The following is an 18,884-nucleotide window of genomic DNA, read 5'->3' on the forward strand; positions in this document are numbered from 1 at the left end:
TTGCAATCCGCCGTTGAAACCACACGGACAAGGCGGACACATGAACCTTCAGAGATGCAAGGCGTAAGCCGAGATCCAATCCTGACTGAAGAAATTCCAAGATCCTAGAAACTCGGAACACCTGAGGATCATAATGTCTGGACTCACACCACTGAAAGTAAGTGTGCCACACTCTGTGATAAATCCGTGCTGAAGCAGGCTTGCGTGCCCTGAGCATGGTACCAATAACCGAACTGGAGAAGCCCCGAGACCTCAAGACGGCTGTCTCAAGAGCCACGCCGTCAAAGACAGCCGACCCAGATCCGGATAAAGGCAGGGCCCCTGAGACAACAGGTCCCGACGCTGAGGAAGAAGGTACGGAGCGTCGATGGAGAGGCTCCTGAGATCGGAGTACCAAGGACGTCTGGGCCACGCCGGAGCTACCAGCACGAGCATGCCGCCGTCCTGCTTGAATTTCCACAGAACCCGAGGAAGCAGGGATATCGGAGGAAACAGATACGCCAGGTGAAACGTCCATTTCACCGACAGCGCGTCCACCAGACTTGCACCTGCGTCTCTTGTCCTTGACCCGTAAACGGGCAACTTGTGATTGTGACGGGAGGCCATCAAGTCCAGCTCCGGCAGTCCCCACCTGTCCACGAGTAGCTGAAACACCTCTGGGTGAAGCGACCATTCCCCGGGATGCACGTCGTGACGGCTGAGGAAGTACGCCTCCCAATTGAGGACTCCGGGGATGAAGACCGCCGAGATCGCTGGAATGTGACCCTCCGCCCAAGTCAGGATACGAGACACCTCCGACATCGCTGCCTGACTGCGAGTTCCGCCTTGGTGATTGATATACGCCACCGTGGTGGCGTTGTCGGACTGCACCTGTACCGCCCTTCCGTGAAGAGCGGGGCCGGACGACTGCAGGGCCCTGTATACTGCCCGCAGTTCCAGGATGTTGATGGGGAGAAGTGCTTCTTCCGCTGACCAACGACCCTGAAGCGACAAAGAGCCGGTCACTGCCCCCCAACCCCGGAGACTGGCATCCGTCGTGAGCAGGACCCAGTCCGGGATCCAAAATGGGCGCCCCTCGACCAGATGAGCTGTCTGAAGCCACCAAGCCAAAGATAGCCGAACGTCCGGAGACAACACCAGCACCTGAGAGTGGATCCGGTGAGGTAACCCGTTCCATTCTGATAGAATCAGCCCCTGCAGGGGCCGGGAATGGAACTGGGCAAATTCCACCATGTCGAATGTCGACACCATGGACCCCAGAACTCTCATAGCCGAATGGACCGACAGGCGGCAACGGCTCAGGCAACTGCGTATCCGCAGCTGTAGGGAGGCGACCTTCTCCGGAGTCAGGAAGATCCTTTGCTGACGCGAATCCAGCAGGACTCCCAAATGAACCATCCGCTGTGATGGAATCAGGGAGGACTTTTTCCAATTTATCAACCACCCGTGTGCTTGCAGGCAAGCGATCGTCAGGTGGAGATGTTGAAGCAGTACCTCCGGGGAGCTCGCCAGCAACAGGAGGTCGTCCAGGTACGGCAGCAGCCGTACATTCTGGTTCCGAAGATGTGCGGCCATGACCGCCATAATCTTCGTGAACACCCTCGGTGCCGTGGAGAGACCAAAGGGTAGCGCCCGGAACTGATAGTGGTGTTGAAGGATAGCGAACCTCAGATACCGCTGATGTGAAGATGCTATCGGAACATGGAGGTAGGCGTCCTGGATGTCCAGGGACACCATGTAATCCCCCGGTTCCATCGCCAGAATGATGGAACGTAACGTTTCCATCCTGAACTTGGGAACTCTGAGGAATTTGTTCAGAGACTTCAAGTTGAGGATAGGGCGATGAGAACCATTGGGTTTCTGCACCAGAAACAGAGACGAATAATACCCCGTCCCTCGTTGTGATAGAGGAACGGGAACAATGACCCCTGCTTTCAGCAAGGACTCTATAGCCTCCTGAACCTGTAACGCCTTGGTCTTGTCCTGAGAAGGACTTGTGCAGAAAAACTGGTGGGGTGGTCTGTGCCGAAAAGACAGGGCGTACCCCTGGGAGACCACTTCTCGAACCCAGGCATCCGTGGTGGTATTGTGCCAGCACTGGGCAAATAGAAGAAGTCGGCCTCCCACTCTGAGGTCCCCCAGAGGGAGGCCCGTCCCATCCGGCCGAAGGTTTATCTTCCTGCTTGGAAGAAGGGCGCCGAGCACTCCAGGCTTGCTTCTTGGGTTTAGAGGCCGTCTTACTCGCAGACTGTCTCGGGAAGGACTGACCTTTCGCCTTACCCTGAACCCGAAAGGAACGAAAAGCCGAACTCCGAACCTTAGCAGGCAGTGCCGCCGAAGGGAGGAAGGCCGACTTGGATTTAGCCAGGGTGTCCACTATTTTGTCCAAGTCCGGACCAAATAGTAATTCCCCATTGAAAGGTAAGGCCTCCAGACCTTTCTTTGAATCAGAGTCCGCTCTCCAGGACCGCAACCATAAGGATCGGCAGGCAGACACCGCTGCAGCCGATACCCGCGAGGTCAGCAGACTAGCATCTAAAGAAGCTTCTCCAATGTAAGAAGCAGCGTCCCTCATTTGTCCCAACAACGCCCGCTGGACATACGGAGCGTCGTCCGGGAAGGTATCTTCCAATGCATTGGCCCACCCCTCAATGGCCTTGGCCACCCAGGAGATGGCCATGGACGGTCGGGCCACCGCCCCGGAGAGGGAGTAAATAGACTTTAAGCAAGTCTCAACTTTCCTGTCCGTGGGATCCTTCAGCGAGGATATCGACGGTAATGGTAAGGTGGCGCCCCGAGTTAAACGGGTGACATGGGAATCCACCGCCGGTGGAGTTTCCCATTTTTTACAATGTGCCTCAGGGAAGGGGTAATTAGAAGCCAACCGCTTCTGAGGAAGGAATCTCTTACTGGGCGCCTGCCAAGCTACCGCCATATTATCCGTCAACTGATCCGACAGGGGAAACACCGCAGAAGCCACCTTAGTTTTTTTGAAACTAGGAAACTTCGACTTAGGAACCGGTGCCTCATCCTCTATAAGAAGAATAGCTCGCACCGCCCTAACTAGTGCTCGCACATTAATGGACGACTTGGCATCCATTTCCTGGACCGAGGCGTCCGAGTCAGTGTCATCAGGGACCTCCCCATCATCTGAGGAACCCTCTGAGTCCGATACCTGAGCAGCCCGTGTCATGAGTGGGCGTTTTGAAATCCTAGAAGGCATGTCAGTCTGCAACATTGACTGAAAAGCTGAGGAAGCGGCCGCCAAATTTTGCACGGAGTTGGAGAGCACATCCACCCAGGGTGGAGGAGTCACCATAGGGGCCTGAAAAGGTACCACAGGCTGCTGCGGCACAGGGGAAGCCTGTATATACATAGGAAACCCCGCATAGGGACCCACCGACTGAGACCCAGGAGGACTCCGCAATAACTGCGGGACACCCGGGGAATGGGGGATGGTCGGCTGGGACAACGACCTAGTAGGGAGAGCAGTCGGGACCGACAGACGGTCCGCAATAGACACCAGCACTTGAGAAAACATCGCCCACGGTGGTTCCTGCGCCAGAGAAGGTCTGGATGGGCCAGGAGCCACCTGGCATCGACTACACAGGCCATCCTGTGACAAATCCTCCCTATCTACTCCTGCAGAACAGCGTCCGCAGGAGGCCAACACCGGAGCCACTGAGCGCTCAACCTCCTCGTCTGACATGACAGAATATATTATATATCTGGCACCAGGGTAGAAGTAAAACGCACTCACCGGTGTGCTGAACAACAGCCCACAATATGGCACTGAGTAGCACACAACTGTATGTGACGGACCTCACAAATACGTGATCTATATAAGTGAGGTCAGTAGAAACGCCCCTCCCCCACACACCTGTAGGGCTTGTAGGAGAAGTAAAGGGATAGGTATAAGCTGACAGTAAGTAGAAAATAAGCACAGACAGGCAGCACTAGCAAAAGTCACATACCATGCAGGAAGATATACTCACTGCACCTTTCCACTACAATCAACCTGCCCAGATTCAGTGTCTGGGAGGGCTATAGTGCTGTGTACGCTGTCCTTAATCAGGGGAGAGGTACACAGGGGGACCGGTCCGCGTGCTCCCTGAAGATCTGCGCTGCCACTGTGAGAAAATGGCCGCTGGAGACCTCAGAGGAGGAGTGGCCGAGTAGCTGCAGCTCAGCGACGCCAGACTCCGTGCTGAAAGGCGCGCTGAGCTGAGGGGAGGAGCCGCTGACAGGGAAGGCTTCCTCCCCTGGCTAGCATATTAACCCCAGGGCTTGCCGGCATCCCGCTTGCCATATATCCCTGGTGGTCTAGTGGTCCCACGGGTTATTCCTCCTCAGAGGGGGAGCCCGCCGCCACCGCTAGCGGCCCCCGGTCTGTCCCCTAGGACCGGGGGCAAAGGACTGCATCTGCAGGCAAAACCCGCGAGCCGCCGCTAATCGGCGACTCGCGGCTTACCTTGTCCCCGGCGACTCCGGCAGCAGTCCAGGGAGGGACCCAGAGTCCGGCTAGTACGGACTCTGGCCTCCCGCCGCGATCCCCAGTGCAGTACTGGCGTCGCGGCGCCAGCGGGGAAGGAGAGCGGCAGCGTGGGCGTCTGCATAGACAGCCCGTCGCTGCCACACTAGAGCCTCTGTTTTAAAATAAAAATCTAACAAGCTCTTTTTTCTTTTTTTTTTTTTTAAATAAAAATAGAAAGCTTTTGGGGGCTGCTCCTGCAGCCCCCCTGCGCAGGTGACCCGACTCCGGCCGGGCACCAACTCAAACTGAGGTGCTGTGGCCGGGGGCGGGGTATAGAGCAGGACGGACCCAAGTGCATCCTGGGAGCAGCTAAAGCTTTAACTGCGTGGTGCCCATGGATCCAGATCCAGCTATACCCCAAGGTCAACCCTGTGGACCCCCTATGGACCCTGAAGTAGAAAGATCTTTAGTCAGATTGGACATTTTTAACTCCAAATCGTGATCACGACGGCAAGGGAGCTCCCGTGAAAGTTCATGAGGAAATTGGCCATAAAATCGTATCGTGAGCACATCGGTATATGTGTGGGCACCTTTACACCTGACTTATCACACTTACAAATCCTCCACCCAATCTGCTCTGCCTGGTAGATAATGATCAATGATTAATAAGGTGTGCAGCACAAATCATCCTCTCTCTACCACCCATCCTTCACTTCCCACCTACCCTCCATGTTGAACAGGTTGCTAGAGTCTCGTGTCCGCTCAGATGGAGCCTGCGTGATCGGCAGCAGGTAGGACCGGTATCCTTTAAAGAGACAAGCCATGAAACGCAGGAAGGAAGCCTGCACGTCTAGCTCCATCTGCGTCCGACGCCCATAGACTAGATCGTAATCCGTCAGCAGGAATTCCAGGGATGCCTCCTCCATGGGCTTGTTGTACACTGAGCAGATTATGAAAACAAGCACTGGCCTTAGCGGAGAACACCGACGGCAGCTCCAACATTACAGCAGAAGCAGCAACGGATATAGAACAGCTCAGGGGGTTCTCCGGAACCGTGACAAACAGAAATAAATTGGCACCGACAAATAATGAAAATGTCATGGCAGGAAGTAAAGCACTAGCAGAAGGGATTTGGGCCGCAAAGGGCACAGAGCAGGTCACAGGCACACGGATTGCAGGACAAGCAGGGGGCGCATGACAGAAAGGCAGACAGGGGGCATGTGTTGGAGCAGGGAAGGAAGCGAGGATACAGGCAGACGGGAACGTGACAGAGCAGAGAAGAAGGCGAGGATACAGGCAGACGGGGACGTGACAGAGCAGAGAAGGAAGCGAGGATACAGGCAGACGGGGACGTGACAGAGCAGAGAAGAAGGCGAGGATACAGGTAGACGGGAACGTGACAGAGCAGAGAAGAAGGCGAGGATACAGGCAGACGGGGACGTGACAGAGCAGAGAAGGTGAGGATACAGGCAGACGGGGATGTGACAGAGCAGAGAAGAAGGCGAGGATACAGGCAGACGGGGACGTGACAGAGCAGAGAAGGTGAGGATACAGGCAGACGGGGATGTGACAGAGCAGAGAAGAAGGCGAGGATACAGGCAGACGGGGACGTGACAGAGCAGAGAAGGTGAGGATACAGGCAGACGGGGATGTGACAGAGCAGAGAAGAAGGCGAGGATACAGGCAGACGGGGATGTGACAGAACAGAGAAGGAAGCGAGGATACAGGTAGACGGGAACGTGACAGAGCAGAGAAGAAGGCGAGGATACAGGCAGACGGGGACGTGACAGAGCAGAGAAGGTGAGGATACAGGCAGACGGGGATGTGACAGAGCAGAGAAGAAGGCGAGGATACAGGCAGACGGGGACGTGACAGAGCAGAGAAGAAGGCGAGGATACAGGCAGACGGGGACGTGACAGAGCAGAGAAGGCGGCGAGGATACAGGCAGACGGGGACGTGACAGAGCAGAGAAGGAAGCGAGGATACAGGCAGACAGGGATGTGACACAGCAGAGAAGAAGGCGAGGATACAGGCAGACGGGGTGTGACAGAGCAGAGAAGGAGGCGAGGATACAGGCAGACGGGGATGTGACAGAACAGAGAAGGAAGCGGGGATACAGGCAGATGGGGATACAGGCAGACAGGGATGTGACAGAGCAGAGAAGAAGGCGAGGATACAGGCAAACGGGGACGTGACAGAGCAGAGAAGGCGAGGATACAGGCAGACGGGGACGTGACAGAGCAGAGAAGGTGACGAGGATACAGGCAGACGGGGACGTGACAGAGCAGAGAAGGTGGCGAGGATACAGGCAGACGGGGACGTGACAGAGCAGAGAAGGTGGCGAGGATACAGGCAGACGGGGATGTGACAGAGCAGAGAAGGTGGCGAGGATACAGGCAGACGGGGATGTGACAGAGCAGAGAAGAAGGCGAGGATACAGGCAGACGGGGATGTGACAGAGCAGAGAAGGCGAGGATACAGGCAGACGGGGACGTGACAGAGCAGAGAAGGAAGCGAGGATACAGGCAGACAGGGGGACGTGACAGAGCAGAGAAGGCGGCGAGGATACAGGCAGACGGGGATGTGACAGAGCAGAGAAGGCGGCGAGGATACAGGCAGACAGGGGGACGTGACAGAGCAGAGAAGGAAGCGAGGATACAGGCAGACGGGGACGTGACAGAGCAGAGAAGGAAGCGAGGATACAGGCAGACGGGGATGTGACAGAGCAGAGAAGGAAGCGAGGATACAGGCAGACAGGGGGATGTGACAGAGCAGAGAAGGTGGCGAGGATACAGGCAGACGGGGGGATGTGACAGAGCAGAGAAGGTGGCGAGGATACAGGCAGACGGGGATGTGACAGAGCAGAGAAGGAAGCGAGGATACAGGCAGACGGGGGGATGTGACAGAGCAGAGAAGGAAGCGAGGATACAGGCAGACGGGGATGTGACAGAGCAGAGTAGGTAGCGAGGATACAGGCAGACAGGGATGTGACAGAGCAGAGAAGGAAGCGAGGATACAGGCAGACAGGGGGATGTGACAGAGCAGAGAAGGTGGCGAGGATACAGGCAGATGGGGATGTGACAGAGCAGAGAAGGAAGCGAGGATACAGGCAGACAGGGGGATGTGACAGAGCAGAGAAGGTGGCGAGGATACAGGCAGACGGGGACGTGACAGAGCAGAGAAGGAAGCGAGGATACAGGCAGACGGGGGGACGTGACAGAGCAGAGAAGGAAGCGAGGATACAGGCAGACGGGGATGTGACAGAGCAGAGAAGGAAGCGAGGATACTGGCAGACAGGGGGATGTGACAGAGCAGAGAAGGAAGCGAGGATACAGGCAGACGGGGATGTGACAGAGCAGAGAAGGTAGCGAGGATACAGGCAGACGGGGATGTGACAGAGCAGAGAAGGAAGCGAGGATACAGGCAGACAGGGGGATGTGACAGAGCAGAGAAGGTGGCGAGGATACAGGCAGACGGGGGGATGTGACAGAGCAGAGAAGGTGGCGAGGATACAGGCAGACGGGGATGTGACAGAGCAGAGAAGGAAGCGAGGATACAGGCAGACGGGGGGATGTGACAGAGCAGAGAAGGAAGCGAGGATACAGGCAGACGGGGATGTGACAGAGCAGAGAAGGAAGCGAGGATACAGGCAGACAGGGGGATGTGACAGAGCAGAGAAGGTGGCGAGGATACAGGCAGATGGGGATGTGACAGAGCAGAGAAGGTGGCGAGGATACAGGCAGACGGGGGGATGTGACAGAGCAGAGAAGGTGGCGAGGATACAGGCAGACGGGGGGATGTGACAGAGCAGAGAAGGAAGCGAGGATACAGGCAGACGGGGGGATGTGACAGAGCAGAGAAGGAAGCGAGGATACAGGCAGACGGGGATGTGACAGAGCAGAGAAGGTAGCGAGGATACAGGCAGACGGGGGGATGTGACAGAGCAGAGAAGGAAGCGAGGATACAGGCAGACAGGGGGATGCGACAGAGCAGAGAAGATAGCGGGACGCTCACTCTCATCCAGCTGTTTGTGGAGGTCGCTCAGGCTGCTGCGCAGGACCTTACAGGGCTTCCGGGGCAGAGTCTGGTAAGTTGGAATTTTTTTCTCCTCACTCCTGGAAGAGACGATGATATCAGTCTGGACTCTGGAAGGATCTTCAAGAACACATACACTGGATTACCCAGGGAGAGGCCTGCTTACATACAGTATACAGGGGTAATACAAGGAACACTCTGGAGAGATGTTTAATGATCAGGTATTTGGACAATAGGTAAGCTAATAATAATAAGTAATCACATTACCAGCTACCAAAGAATCACTTAGGAGATAAAGGTATCACACATTTGTTCAATGCACGTTGAATAGTCATTAAACAACCTAATATTACTACAGTGTTACACGTTTTACCCCATTGTATTGTAGATATTCTGTTGTGATGTGATCCTGAAAATCCCGGACTATACACATACACTATGCAGCGTACAGAGCATGTGGCCACCACCGCCGACCTCCACACTAGCAAAAAACCATGCACCTCCTTCCTGAGCTATCCGGACTGCCCGTCTGTAGCCATGTACTGTAACCTAGCGCCTGCTCGCCCATGACCCCAACACATTGTGTCTTCGGTATATAGAATTGCAGCGGCAGGACAACGAGCTACAAACTAATTCCCTCCTAGAGCAACAGAACATCCCTACGGAATCATACGGTCACCCAGGGGTGGGTGCGATGAAACAGGGATGGTCCCTGTATTTCTAATTATCTACTTGCGGGTTGCCTGGGGGCACAGTAACTATGACCTCCACCAACTATGCCCGGTAATTGAGGGGCAGGGTCAGCCACGGGATCTCACTGCAAGTGAGTGCGAGATAAACTTGAACGTGTCGCATAATGCAATAGATTAAAATTATATATACACACTTTTATTATACAACAACCCTGGGGATCTTACTGGAACAGGGTGTTCGTGTCGAGGTCCACACATAGGACGTCCTGCGGTGGGTCATGGAGGTCGAAGTAGCTGGAGTGAATACCCACAATGAATGGCACCGGGGCACAGAGGACATCAGAGAGGGTGAGGGGGCACAGAGGGATATAGGGGCACTGCCATCGCAGTGGGAAGATGATCTGCAGAGACAAGAGGGAGGTTACAATAGCTCCTGAGGGACCTGCAGTGACCACCTCGCCAACTCTTACCTGGCTCCTTCTCCAACACAAGACCCCTAATGAGATTAAACATCTAGAAGACAAGCCCCAGGTACAGAGCCCACCTCAACCATACGCCCCCCTGCCTCTGCACTGCGTCATTCCATTAAGATCAAAAGGTAACAAAAAACAGTAGTACCTTCTAATCTAATTGTACTAACAAGATGAGATGACACATTACGGGGGCGGACAAGAGGGTTCTCCACGCTGCAACCGGCCATGCACATCGGAACCATCTGAGGATGACCAATATCTTCAAGTGTCCCCTTAGGAACAGAACAAAATGGGAAAGGACCCCCCAATTTACAGGTGAGGTGGGGGCAGCAACAGCAAGGACAGTGTGCCACCCTGATTATCTCCTGCCCAGAATGAGAGAGAGAATCCTAGGACAACGCAAGGCTTACAGCGCCGGCCCAGGACACCCACCGTCACCAGCGCCTCGCTGACGCTGGTCAGCACGTCCGGTCTCTGCGAGTGAATCAGCAGTTTCTGTTCCGTCAGGACGGCCAGGAGTAGCGTCACGGCGTTCTCCGGGCCCAGATTTTGCAGCAGCGTCACATAACTTGCTCCGCTGCAATACAAAGGGAGGATCGCAGGTTACTAGTTTCCAGAAACATCACTTACAACTTAATGTGGATGTCATCTAAAAACATTCGGACACACAGAGATTTAACGACCGTCCCAACTTTGTCAGTAGTTTAGAATCCCGGTTCTGCGGTGGCTCAGATTGCATTATAATGCCACAAGGGGGCGATTTAACCATTCTGCCATGAATGGCGCCTGCAGGCGATAAGGGACGGGCAGGAGGAACCAATGTAACAAGGGAAACCAATGAAGAAAGAGATTTTACTGGGAACGTTTCGTTAACACAAAGGATAGTGGACTAGAGAGGTCTGTCCACAGAGACAAGAGAACACTTTCTGTTCCTATAAAAAGGATCTTAGATTTAAGCTGCAGCCGGTAAATGAAATGAGGAAGTTTCGTTTCTGCTTTTATCCCAGTGTACACGGAATTTGAGGCCTTTATAGAAATAAGTTACTGATGAATGAAACCGACTGACCTGAGGGGCAGAGGAGAGGACACGGGCTGGCACAGGAGAACGTTATCGTAGGGCGACATCTGAGGAAGAAGACGTCATGTTAGATCATCAGCGCCCTCCAATGAATGATCCCTTACATCCCCCATTACTATGCTGAGAAGCAGCTTCCTGTCTCCACACTACATAGGAGCGCGGCCTGCTGGGTAACAGGAAGTACTAAACATATATGAAAGGGCTACATGTAAACCTTTAAAAAAACGCAACTGGTCCGTTTCGGTGGATATATTGCATGAAAGGTGCCACAAGGGGGTGCCGATCTTATGTAGCACGTAGTGATCTGACATTGACGTATTGGTCACCTCTGTCATTCGCCGTCATTAACTCTGGATATTGGTACTACGTGCCGTGTGTATTATGTAAAATATTACTAAATATGTAATTTAATAAATGTATGGGAGTGCAATAATGGTGGTGGAAGCGGCAAATTTCACCAAAGGTCACTGCAGGGGTTAAGTCCCGGCGATCGTGCAGAATTGTGCGCCCAAACGTAAATATGGGGAAAGGCGTTAATGCCGCCCAGAAATAAATGATGAGCTTTAAAAATGCCTATATATATAAAATGTATATTTAATAAATGTATGTACCATTACCCCTGGTGGCGTCAGCGACTAAACCCCCTACAGCGCGGTAGGAGGCGGTAACAGGCGGTAACGGAAGGTAAATGGGAACCAACCCTCACGCCCCACGGGAGGTCACGGGATGTACATGTAACACTCAGGGTGCAGAGATAAAGAAGGGGCGATACCTGCAGCTTCCTATAGTGAGACGGAGCAGCACACACCTGGATTAGGATGCGCGGCCTCTGCGGAGACGGGAAGGGAACGTTGAACATGAAGTTTGCGATGTGTCTGTAAGGAGACAAACCACTGATGGAGTCAGTCTGTGATTTACCAGGAAAGCCGGGTCCCAGCCACGGAGGGCGCATTAAAGATTACACCTCTACGGCGTCTATCTGCTATAAGAGCTGTATGTAGAATTGTCAGCTTCTAAACCGAGTTACAATTACAAAATAAGGCCCAGATTTATCAACAAGTGAGTTTCTTGCTATCACTTGTTACTAATCTTAAATGCTGCTCCAACCAATCACCTCCTGTCATTTTTCAAACACATGACAGTTAGGAGCTGATTGGTTGGAGCAGTAGAAAATCACTCGTTGAAAATACTGGGCCTAAATCTGTTTGTTTTTTTTGCCCCTGAATAGGTACACATAAGCACCTAGAACTAAGTTACACTCCCTTGCAGCCCGCCTAGCACTAAGTTACAATCCCTTCCTGCCCGCCTAGCACTAAGTTACAATCCCTTCCTGCCCGCCTAGCACTAAGTTACAATCCCTTCCTGCCCGCCTAGCACTAAGTTACAATCCCTTCCTGCCCGCCTAGCACTAAGTTACAATCCCTTCCTGCCCGCCTAGCACTAAGTTGCAATCCCTTCCTGCCCGCCAAGCACTAAGTTACAATCCCTTCCTGCCCTCCATCACCGTTAGTATTCTATAGTGAACTCACCTCTCTATAGGCAGCACATGGGGCCCGGAGATGGAGTAACGATAGATGAAAAACAGGAATTTCTGAAACACTTCGAAGAAGGGCCAGTGGGACAGGACGCAGATGCTTCTCTTGGTCTGGACGGAGCGGCCGCTCATCGGACGTCGGTCCACCACGCTCAGGAGTCCGAGTCTCTGCCGCTGCTTTTCCGTCAGGTTGTCCTGCGGGTACTGCTCGTAGAACTGGATGGCAGCGCCATATACCTGCCGTAACCAGGGGTAACAGTGTCACAGGATGTGTACCAGAGAACTGCAAGGCTGTGGAAGAAATGATGATGACCTCTTACCTTGTCTCCCGATGCGCCGGTCAGTACAAAGGTAGAGAAGATGGGCAGGGGGTACTTTGTGTCCTGCGACCAGTTCTCAATGGTGGCTCCCATAGGCAGACAAAAGATTGGGACAAGCTCCGGAAAAGGGAACATTTCATTGTCCGTCTCGGGGAACCGACTGATCACCCCTAATAACATCAAAGGGTTATTAATACTGCCCCTGTACAGACCCCATACACTCACTCTCTGCAATACCAACAATACTGCCTGGGTGCAATCCCTGTACAGACCCCCATACACTCACTCTCTGAAATACCAACAATACTGCCTGGGTGCAATCCCTGTACAGGTCCCATACACTCACTCTCTGCAATACCAACAATACTGCCTGGGTGCAATCCCTGTACAGGACCCCATACACTCACTCTCTGCAATACCAACAATACTGCCTGGGTGCAATCCCTGTACAGGCCCCATAAACTCACTCTCTGCAATACCAACAATACTGCCTGGGTGCAATCCCTGTACAGGACCCCATACACTCACTCTCTGCAATACCAACAATACTGCCTGGGTGCAATCCCTGTACAGGCCCCCATACACTCACTATCTGCAATACCAACAATATTGCCTAGGTGCAATCCCTGTACAGGACCCCATACACTCACTCTCTGCAATACCAACAATACTGCCTGGGTGCAATCCCTGTACAGACCCCATACACTCACTCTCTGCAATACCAACAATACTGCCTGGGAGCAATCCCTGTACAGACCCCATAAACTCACTCTCTGCAATACCAACAATACTGCCTGGGTGCAATCCCTGTACAGACCCCATACACTCACTCTCTGCAATACCAACAATACTGCCTGGGAGCAATCCCTGTACAGACCCCATAAACTCACTCTCTGCAATACCAACAATACTGCCTGGGTGCAATCCCTGTACAGGACCCCATACACTCACTCTCTGCAATACCAATACTGCCTGGGTGCAATCCCTGTACAGACCCCATACACTCACTCTCTGCAATACCAACAATACTGCCTGGGTGCAATCCCTGTACAGACCCCATACACTCACTCTCTGCAAAACCAACAATACTGCCTGGGTGCAATCCCTTTTACAGACTCCATACACTCACTCTCTGCAATACCAATAATACTGCCTGGGTGCAATCCCTGTACAGACTCCATACACTCTCTCTCTCCAATACCAACAATACTGCCTGGGTGCAATCCCTGTACAGGACCCCATACACTCACTCTCTGCAATACCAACAATACTGCCTGGGTGCAATCCCTGTACAGGACCCCATACACTCACTCTCTGCAATACCAACAATACTGCCTGGGTGCAATCCCTGTACAGACCCCCATACACTCACTATCTGCAATACCAACAATATTGCCTGGGTGCAATCCCTGTACAGGACCCCATACACTCACTCTGCAATACCAACAATACTGCCTGGGTGCAATCCCTGTACAGACCCCATACACTCACTCTCTGCAATACCAACAATACTGCCTGGGTGCAATCCTTGTACAGGACCCCATACACTCACTCTCTGCAATACCAACAATACTGCCTGGGTGCAATCCCTGTACAGACCCCATACACTCACTATCTGCAATACCAACAATATTGCCTAGGTGCAATCCCTGTACAGGACCCCATACACTCACTCTCTGCAATACCAACAATACTGCCTGGGTGCAATCCCTGTACAGACCCCATACACTCACTCTCTGCAATACCAACAATACTGCCTTGGAGCAATCCCTGTACAGACCCCATAAACTCACTCTCTGCAATACCAACAATACTGCCTGGGTGCAATCCCTGTACAGACCCCATACACTCACTCTCTGCAAAACCAACAATACTGCCTGGGTGCAATCCCTGTACAGGACCCCATACACTCACTCTCTGCAATACCAACAATACTGCCTGGGTGCAATCCCTGTACAGGACCCCATAAACTCACTCTCTGCAATACCAACAATACTGCCTGGGAACGCAAGTGTGCGACGTAGCTCTGAACGCAGTCTGGCAGTTGGGGTGCTAGGTGTGCTAACCCCTGGCGACCCCGTCTAAAGAATGTAAATATAATAACGAGGGGCAAGGCGTATGACTGCAGCCGGCAGTGCTTAGTCCCTGTATGTAGTGTAAGGTTGTACTCTGCACGGCTCTGGGACACGGCACAGACGCGTTACTACGCTGGGAGCTGGGGTTAGTGTATTTAATAGGAGAAGGAATGTGTGTGTATCCTCTGACTGAGAGGATTGTACTTCTGAAGAATATCTGTATGCTGGCACAAGCTCCTTCAGCAAGGGACTTGTCTTTTTAAAAACATTTGAGCTATAAACATCTTGCCTTAAGACGCCTGCATCGGCTTGTATCCTGTGACTACCAGAGTTACGCCAGACGCTATTCCGTTGCCAGGTTGTTCTAGATTGAGCCCAGAGCCCCCCAAGCTCAAGCCCCCTTCTTGCTACCCAGTGAGACTGGTCCATAGTGAGGGACCATTGAGAATTGCACCTGGAAGTAGATGGTTCCAGGTGTAGGAGGCTGGTGGTGTCAGCAAGTTACCCGCCCACTACACAGTAGGAGGAGTCAGTAACAGGCGGTCACTGACAATGAGAGCAAATCCCTAGGAGCGGTGAAATAAGCTTACTCAGGTTACTCACAGACAAGTAACCAATTCTATACTATTCTAACTACGAACAAAAATCTGTGATCGCTTGGTGCAGCAAGGTCATCCGGTCACGCTCTCCCTCTCCGGAATACCAGCAATACTGTCAGGGTGCAAACCCTGCACAGACCCATACTCTACTTACCTGGAATTACCAGCAACACTGCGTGGGTATAAGTCATTGCACAGACCCCATACTCTCCCTCTCTGGAACATCAATTACCCTAGTGTTTTACTTTAACCATGGAGAAAATACCCACTGATAACATTCACTGAGCAGGTGAAGAGACAGACCAGGACAGCCTGATATGGCCATTTACAAACCCCCATTCACAAGCTCAGCACAGAAGTGAGAGAGACAGACAGACTGACCTCCTTCATACACCAGGCTGTGCGTCTTCGCCATGGCTTTTTTATAGCAGAGAAAAAGAGCAGGGCTAAACTGCAAGTAGATAAAAAGATTAAATGCTAGGAGAGACAGGAGGCACATATAGTCCAGGCACTAGGGGAGACAGGGGGCGCACACACAGTCCAGGCACTAGGAGAGACAGGAGACACACACACAGTCCAGGCACTAGGGGAGACAGAAGGCGCACACAGTCCAGGCACTAGGGGAGACAGGAGACGCACACACAGTCCAGGCACTAGGGGAGACAGGAGACGCACACACAGTCCAGGCACTAGGGGAGACAGACGGCGCACACAGTCCAGGCACTAGGGGAGACAGACGGCGCACACAGTCCAGGCACTAGGGGAGACAGGAGACGCACACAGTCCAGGCACTAGGGGAGACAGGAGACGCACACAGTCCAGGCACTAGGGGAGACAGGAGGCGCACACACAGTCCAGGCACTAGGGGAGACAGGAGGCGCACACACAGTCCAGGCACTAGGGGAGACAGGAGGCGCACACAGTCCAGGCACTAGGGGAGACAGGAGGCGCACACACAGTCCAGGCACTAGGAGAGACAGGAGACACACACACAGTCCAGGCACTAGGGGAGACAGAAGGCGCACACAGTCCAGGCACTAGGGAAGACAGGAGGCGCACATAGTCCAGGCACTAGGGGAGACAGGAGGCGCACATAGTCCAGGCACTAGGGGAGACAGGAGGCACATATAGTCCAGGCACTAGGGGAGACAGGAGGCGCACACAGTCCAGGCACTAGGGGAGACAGGAGGCGCATATAGTCCAGGCACTAGGGGAGACAGGAGGCGCACACAGTCCAGGCACTAGGGGAGACAGGAGGCGCACACAGTCCAGGCACTAGGGGAGACAGGAGGCGCACACACAGTCCAGGCACTAGGGGAGACAGGAGACGCACACACAGTCCAGGCACTAGGGGAGACAGGAGACGCACACACAGTCCAGGCACTAGGGGAGACAGGAGACGCACACACAGTCCAGGCACTAGGGGAGACAGGAGACGCACACACAGTCCAGGCACTAGGGGAGACAGGAGACGCACACACAGTCCAGGCACTAGGGGAGACAGGAGACGCACACACAGTCCAGGCACTAGGGGAGACAGGAGACGCACACACAGTCCAGGCACTAGGGGAGACAGGAGGCGCACACACAGTCCAGGCACTAGGGGAGACAGGAGGCGCACACACAGTCCAGGCACTAGGGGAGACAGGAGGCGCACACACAGTCCAGGCACTAGGGGAGACAGGAGGCGCACACACAGTCCAGGCACTAGGGGAGACAGGAGACGCACACACAGTCCAGGCACTAGGGGAGACAGGAGACGCACACACAGTCCAGGCACTAGGGGAGACAGGAGACGCACACACAGTTCAGGCACTAGGGGAGACAGGAGACGCACACAGTCCAAACTCCGGGGGAGACAGCGGAGGCACACAGACCAGACGCCGGGGGAGGCACACAGACCAGACGCCGGGGGAGGCACACAGACCAGACGCCGGGGGAGGCACACAGACCAGACGCCGGGGGTGGCACACAGACCAGACGCCGGGGGAGGCACACAGACCAGACGCCGGGGGAGGCACACAGACCAGACGCCGGGGGAGGCACACAGACCAGACGCCGGGGGAGGCACACAGACCAGACGCCGGGGGAGGCACACAGACCAGACGCCGGGGGAGGCACACAGACCAGACGCCGGGGGAGGCACACAGACCAGACGCCGGGGGGAGGCACACAGACCAGACACTGTGATTGGGGTACAGTTTGAGATTCTAGGTTGCAATGCTCACCATGCTGGTATTTAGACTTCTGTCCACCTTGCAAAATGTATGGGGCGTGCTGTCCCCTTTACTGGGATTAATGATACAAATGTCCATCACTCCCAGTGTGTTCAGACCTTGGGCTTCAGGGGCCCTTTTGTACATAAGGAAGGTTTTCGGGTGACCTGGGGCCCCAGAACTCAAGTTGGCAGAGTGACTGTAGGGCGTAGTGTCTATTACATGGAATCCAGGACGCAGGGTCTCTTTCCCCTCATAGTGGACACTGGAAGGACAGATAAAAAGAAAAGAATGAGAAGACAGGACCTACCAGCGGACAGCAAGACCCTGCAACCCGCTCCTCACCCCATTTCCGTTATGGGGGCCTTGTCCCGCCCCCGGCGGTAGCACAGGTACAGCTGCTGGTTGGTGAGCAGGCTGGAGCTGAGATCGGCCGAGTGGCCGCCGGGGGTCTTCTCGATGCAGGTGAATCCATGCGGGACCTCCTCACACTGGGACCGAATGACGACGGCCACATCTATAACCGGATCTGCTGGACGTGCCGACCTCTGCCGGGTCTCCTCCTCCAGGGGCCGACATGTTGGCGTCAGCCCTGCGATTACAAAGTAATCCACCAGTTTTGGCGGACCCTCCTCCATCATGGCAGCATCTTGTTGACACTAAACAGATTTAGAGAGACTGTGTCATACAACAGCGCTTATAAACTACGCTGCCGTGCGAAAACATATACAAATACACTATGCAAACCACTCATATAAAAAATGCATCATTCGGAATATATTCATGTTTTCCCCTACCCAGTGTGACTGTACCAGACGGCTGCACCGTGCTATAAGCTGGAGATGGCACATTGCTGACGACTATATAAAGCTTTTGGTCGCAGGTTAGATCCCTGCAGTAACAGCAGTGTAATGAGAGACACAGACAGGCGCTAAGATAAAGACTATCCTCCATCTGTGTAACATCGCAATGGGAGTACCCTTGTTTAATCAGCAGATGAATTCATCTCTGTCTACAGGGCTGCGTCTTCTGGTTCTCTCATTGCTATACTGAACTCTGACTGAAGAGTACCAGGCAGACAGGCGGAAACAGCTGCAGACGTGGCCGAGGAGGTGCCCAACGTGCCAGTACGTAACATAGCCTCACCAGTGAGAATGGGGCACTGTCCACGACTTTCCTAGGAGCTGCACACGTCAACGAAAGGGTTAAATGCCGACTCACCCAGACACCTGAAAGTAAATCGCATGGGTCATCTCCAGCTCTCACTTCCTCCCCGGCTTCCCCAGTGAAAGTGGCTCCATTCTATGCAGGGCCAGGGGTGGGTGCTGCTTCTGTGCGAAGGGAAAAAGCCAGAGTCAGTGGGCATAGCTCAGAGTGGCAGGTCCCAG

At 53.8% G+C, this 18,884-nt stretch overlaps 1 protein-coding gene across 2 annotated transcripts in view; it reads right to left on the reverse strand.

Moving 5' to 3' along the window:
* Window positions 1-18,851, reverse strand: part of DENND4B (DENN domain containing 4B) — a 34,804-nt gene extending 15,953 nt beyond the window's left edge. For both annotated transcript variants that reach the window (XM_088458521.1, XM_088458520.1), the window contains exons 1-12: window positions 18,718-18,851; window positions 17,842-18,155; window positions 17,509-17,761; window positions 15,662-15,731; window positions 12,607-12,776; window positions 12,282-12,523; window positions 11,561-11,627; window positions 10,741-10,799; window positions 10,107-10,251; window positions 9,427-9,602; window positions 8,489-8,589; window positions 5,199-5,414 (exon numbers count right to left, since the gene is read on the reverse strand). In XM_088458521.1, the coding sequence (XP_088314647.1) occupies window positions 5,199-5,414; window positions 8,489-8,589; window positions 9,427-9,602; window positions 10,107-10,251; window positions 10,741-10,799; window positions 11,561-11,627; window positions 12,282-12,523; window positions 12,607-12,776; window positions 15,662-15,731; window positions 17,509-17,761; window positions 17,842-18,137 (1,795 nt within the window). In that variant the 5' untranslated portion in view covers window positions 18,138-18,155; window positions 18,718-18,851. The remainder of the gene's footprint in view (window positions 1-5,198; window positions 5,415-8,488; window positions 8,590-9,426; window positions 9,603-10,106; window positions 10,252-10,740; window positions 10,800-11,560; window positions 11,628-12,281; window positions 12,524-12,606; window positions 12,777-15,661; window positions 15,732-17,508; window positions 17,762-17,841; window positions 18,156-18,717) is intronic.
* Between the last annotated feature and the right edge of the window lie 33 nt (window positions 18,852-18,884).

Source organism: Taudactylus pleione, unplaced genomic scaffold (assembly GCF_031769625.1).
Source record: "Taudactylus pleione unplaced genomic scaffold, aTauple2 ptg000841l, whole genome shotgun sequence".
Taxonomy (NCBI): Eukaryota; Metazoa; Chordata; class Amphibia; order Anura; family Myobatrachidae; genus Taudactylus; species Taudactylus pleione.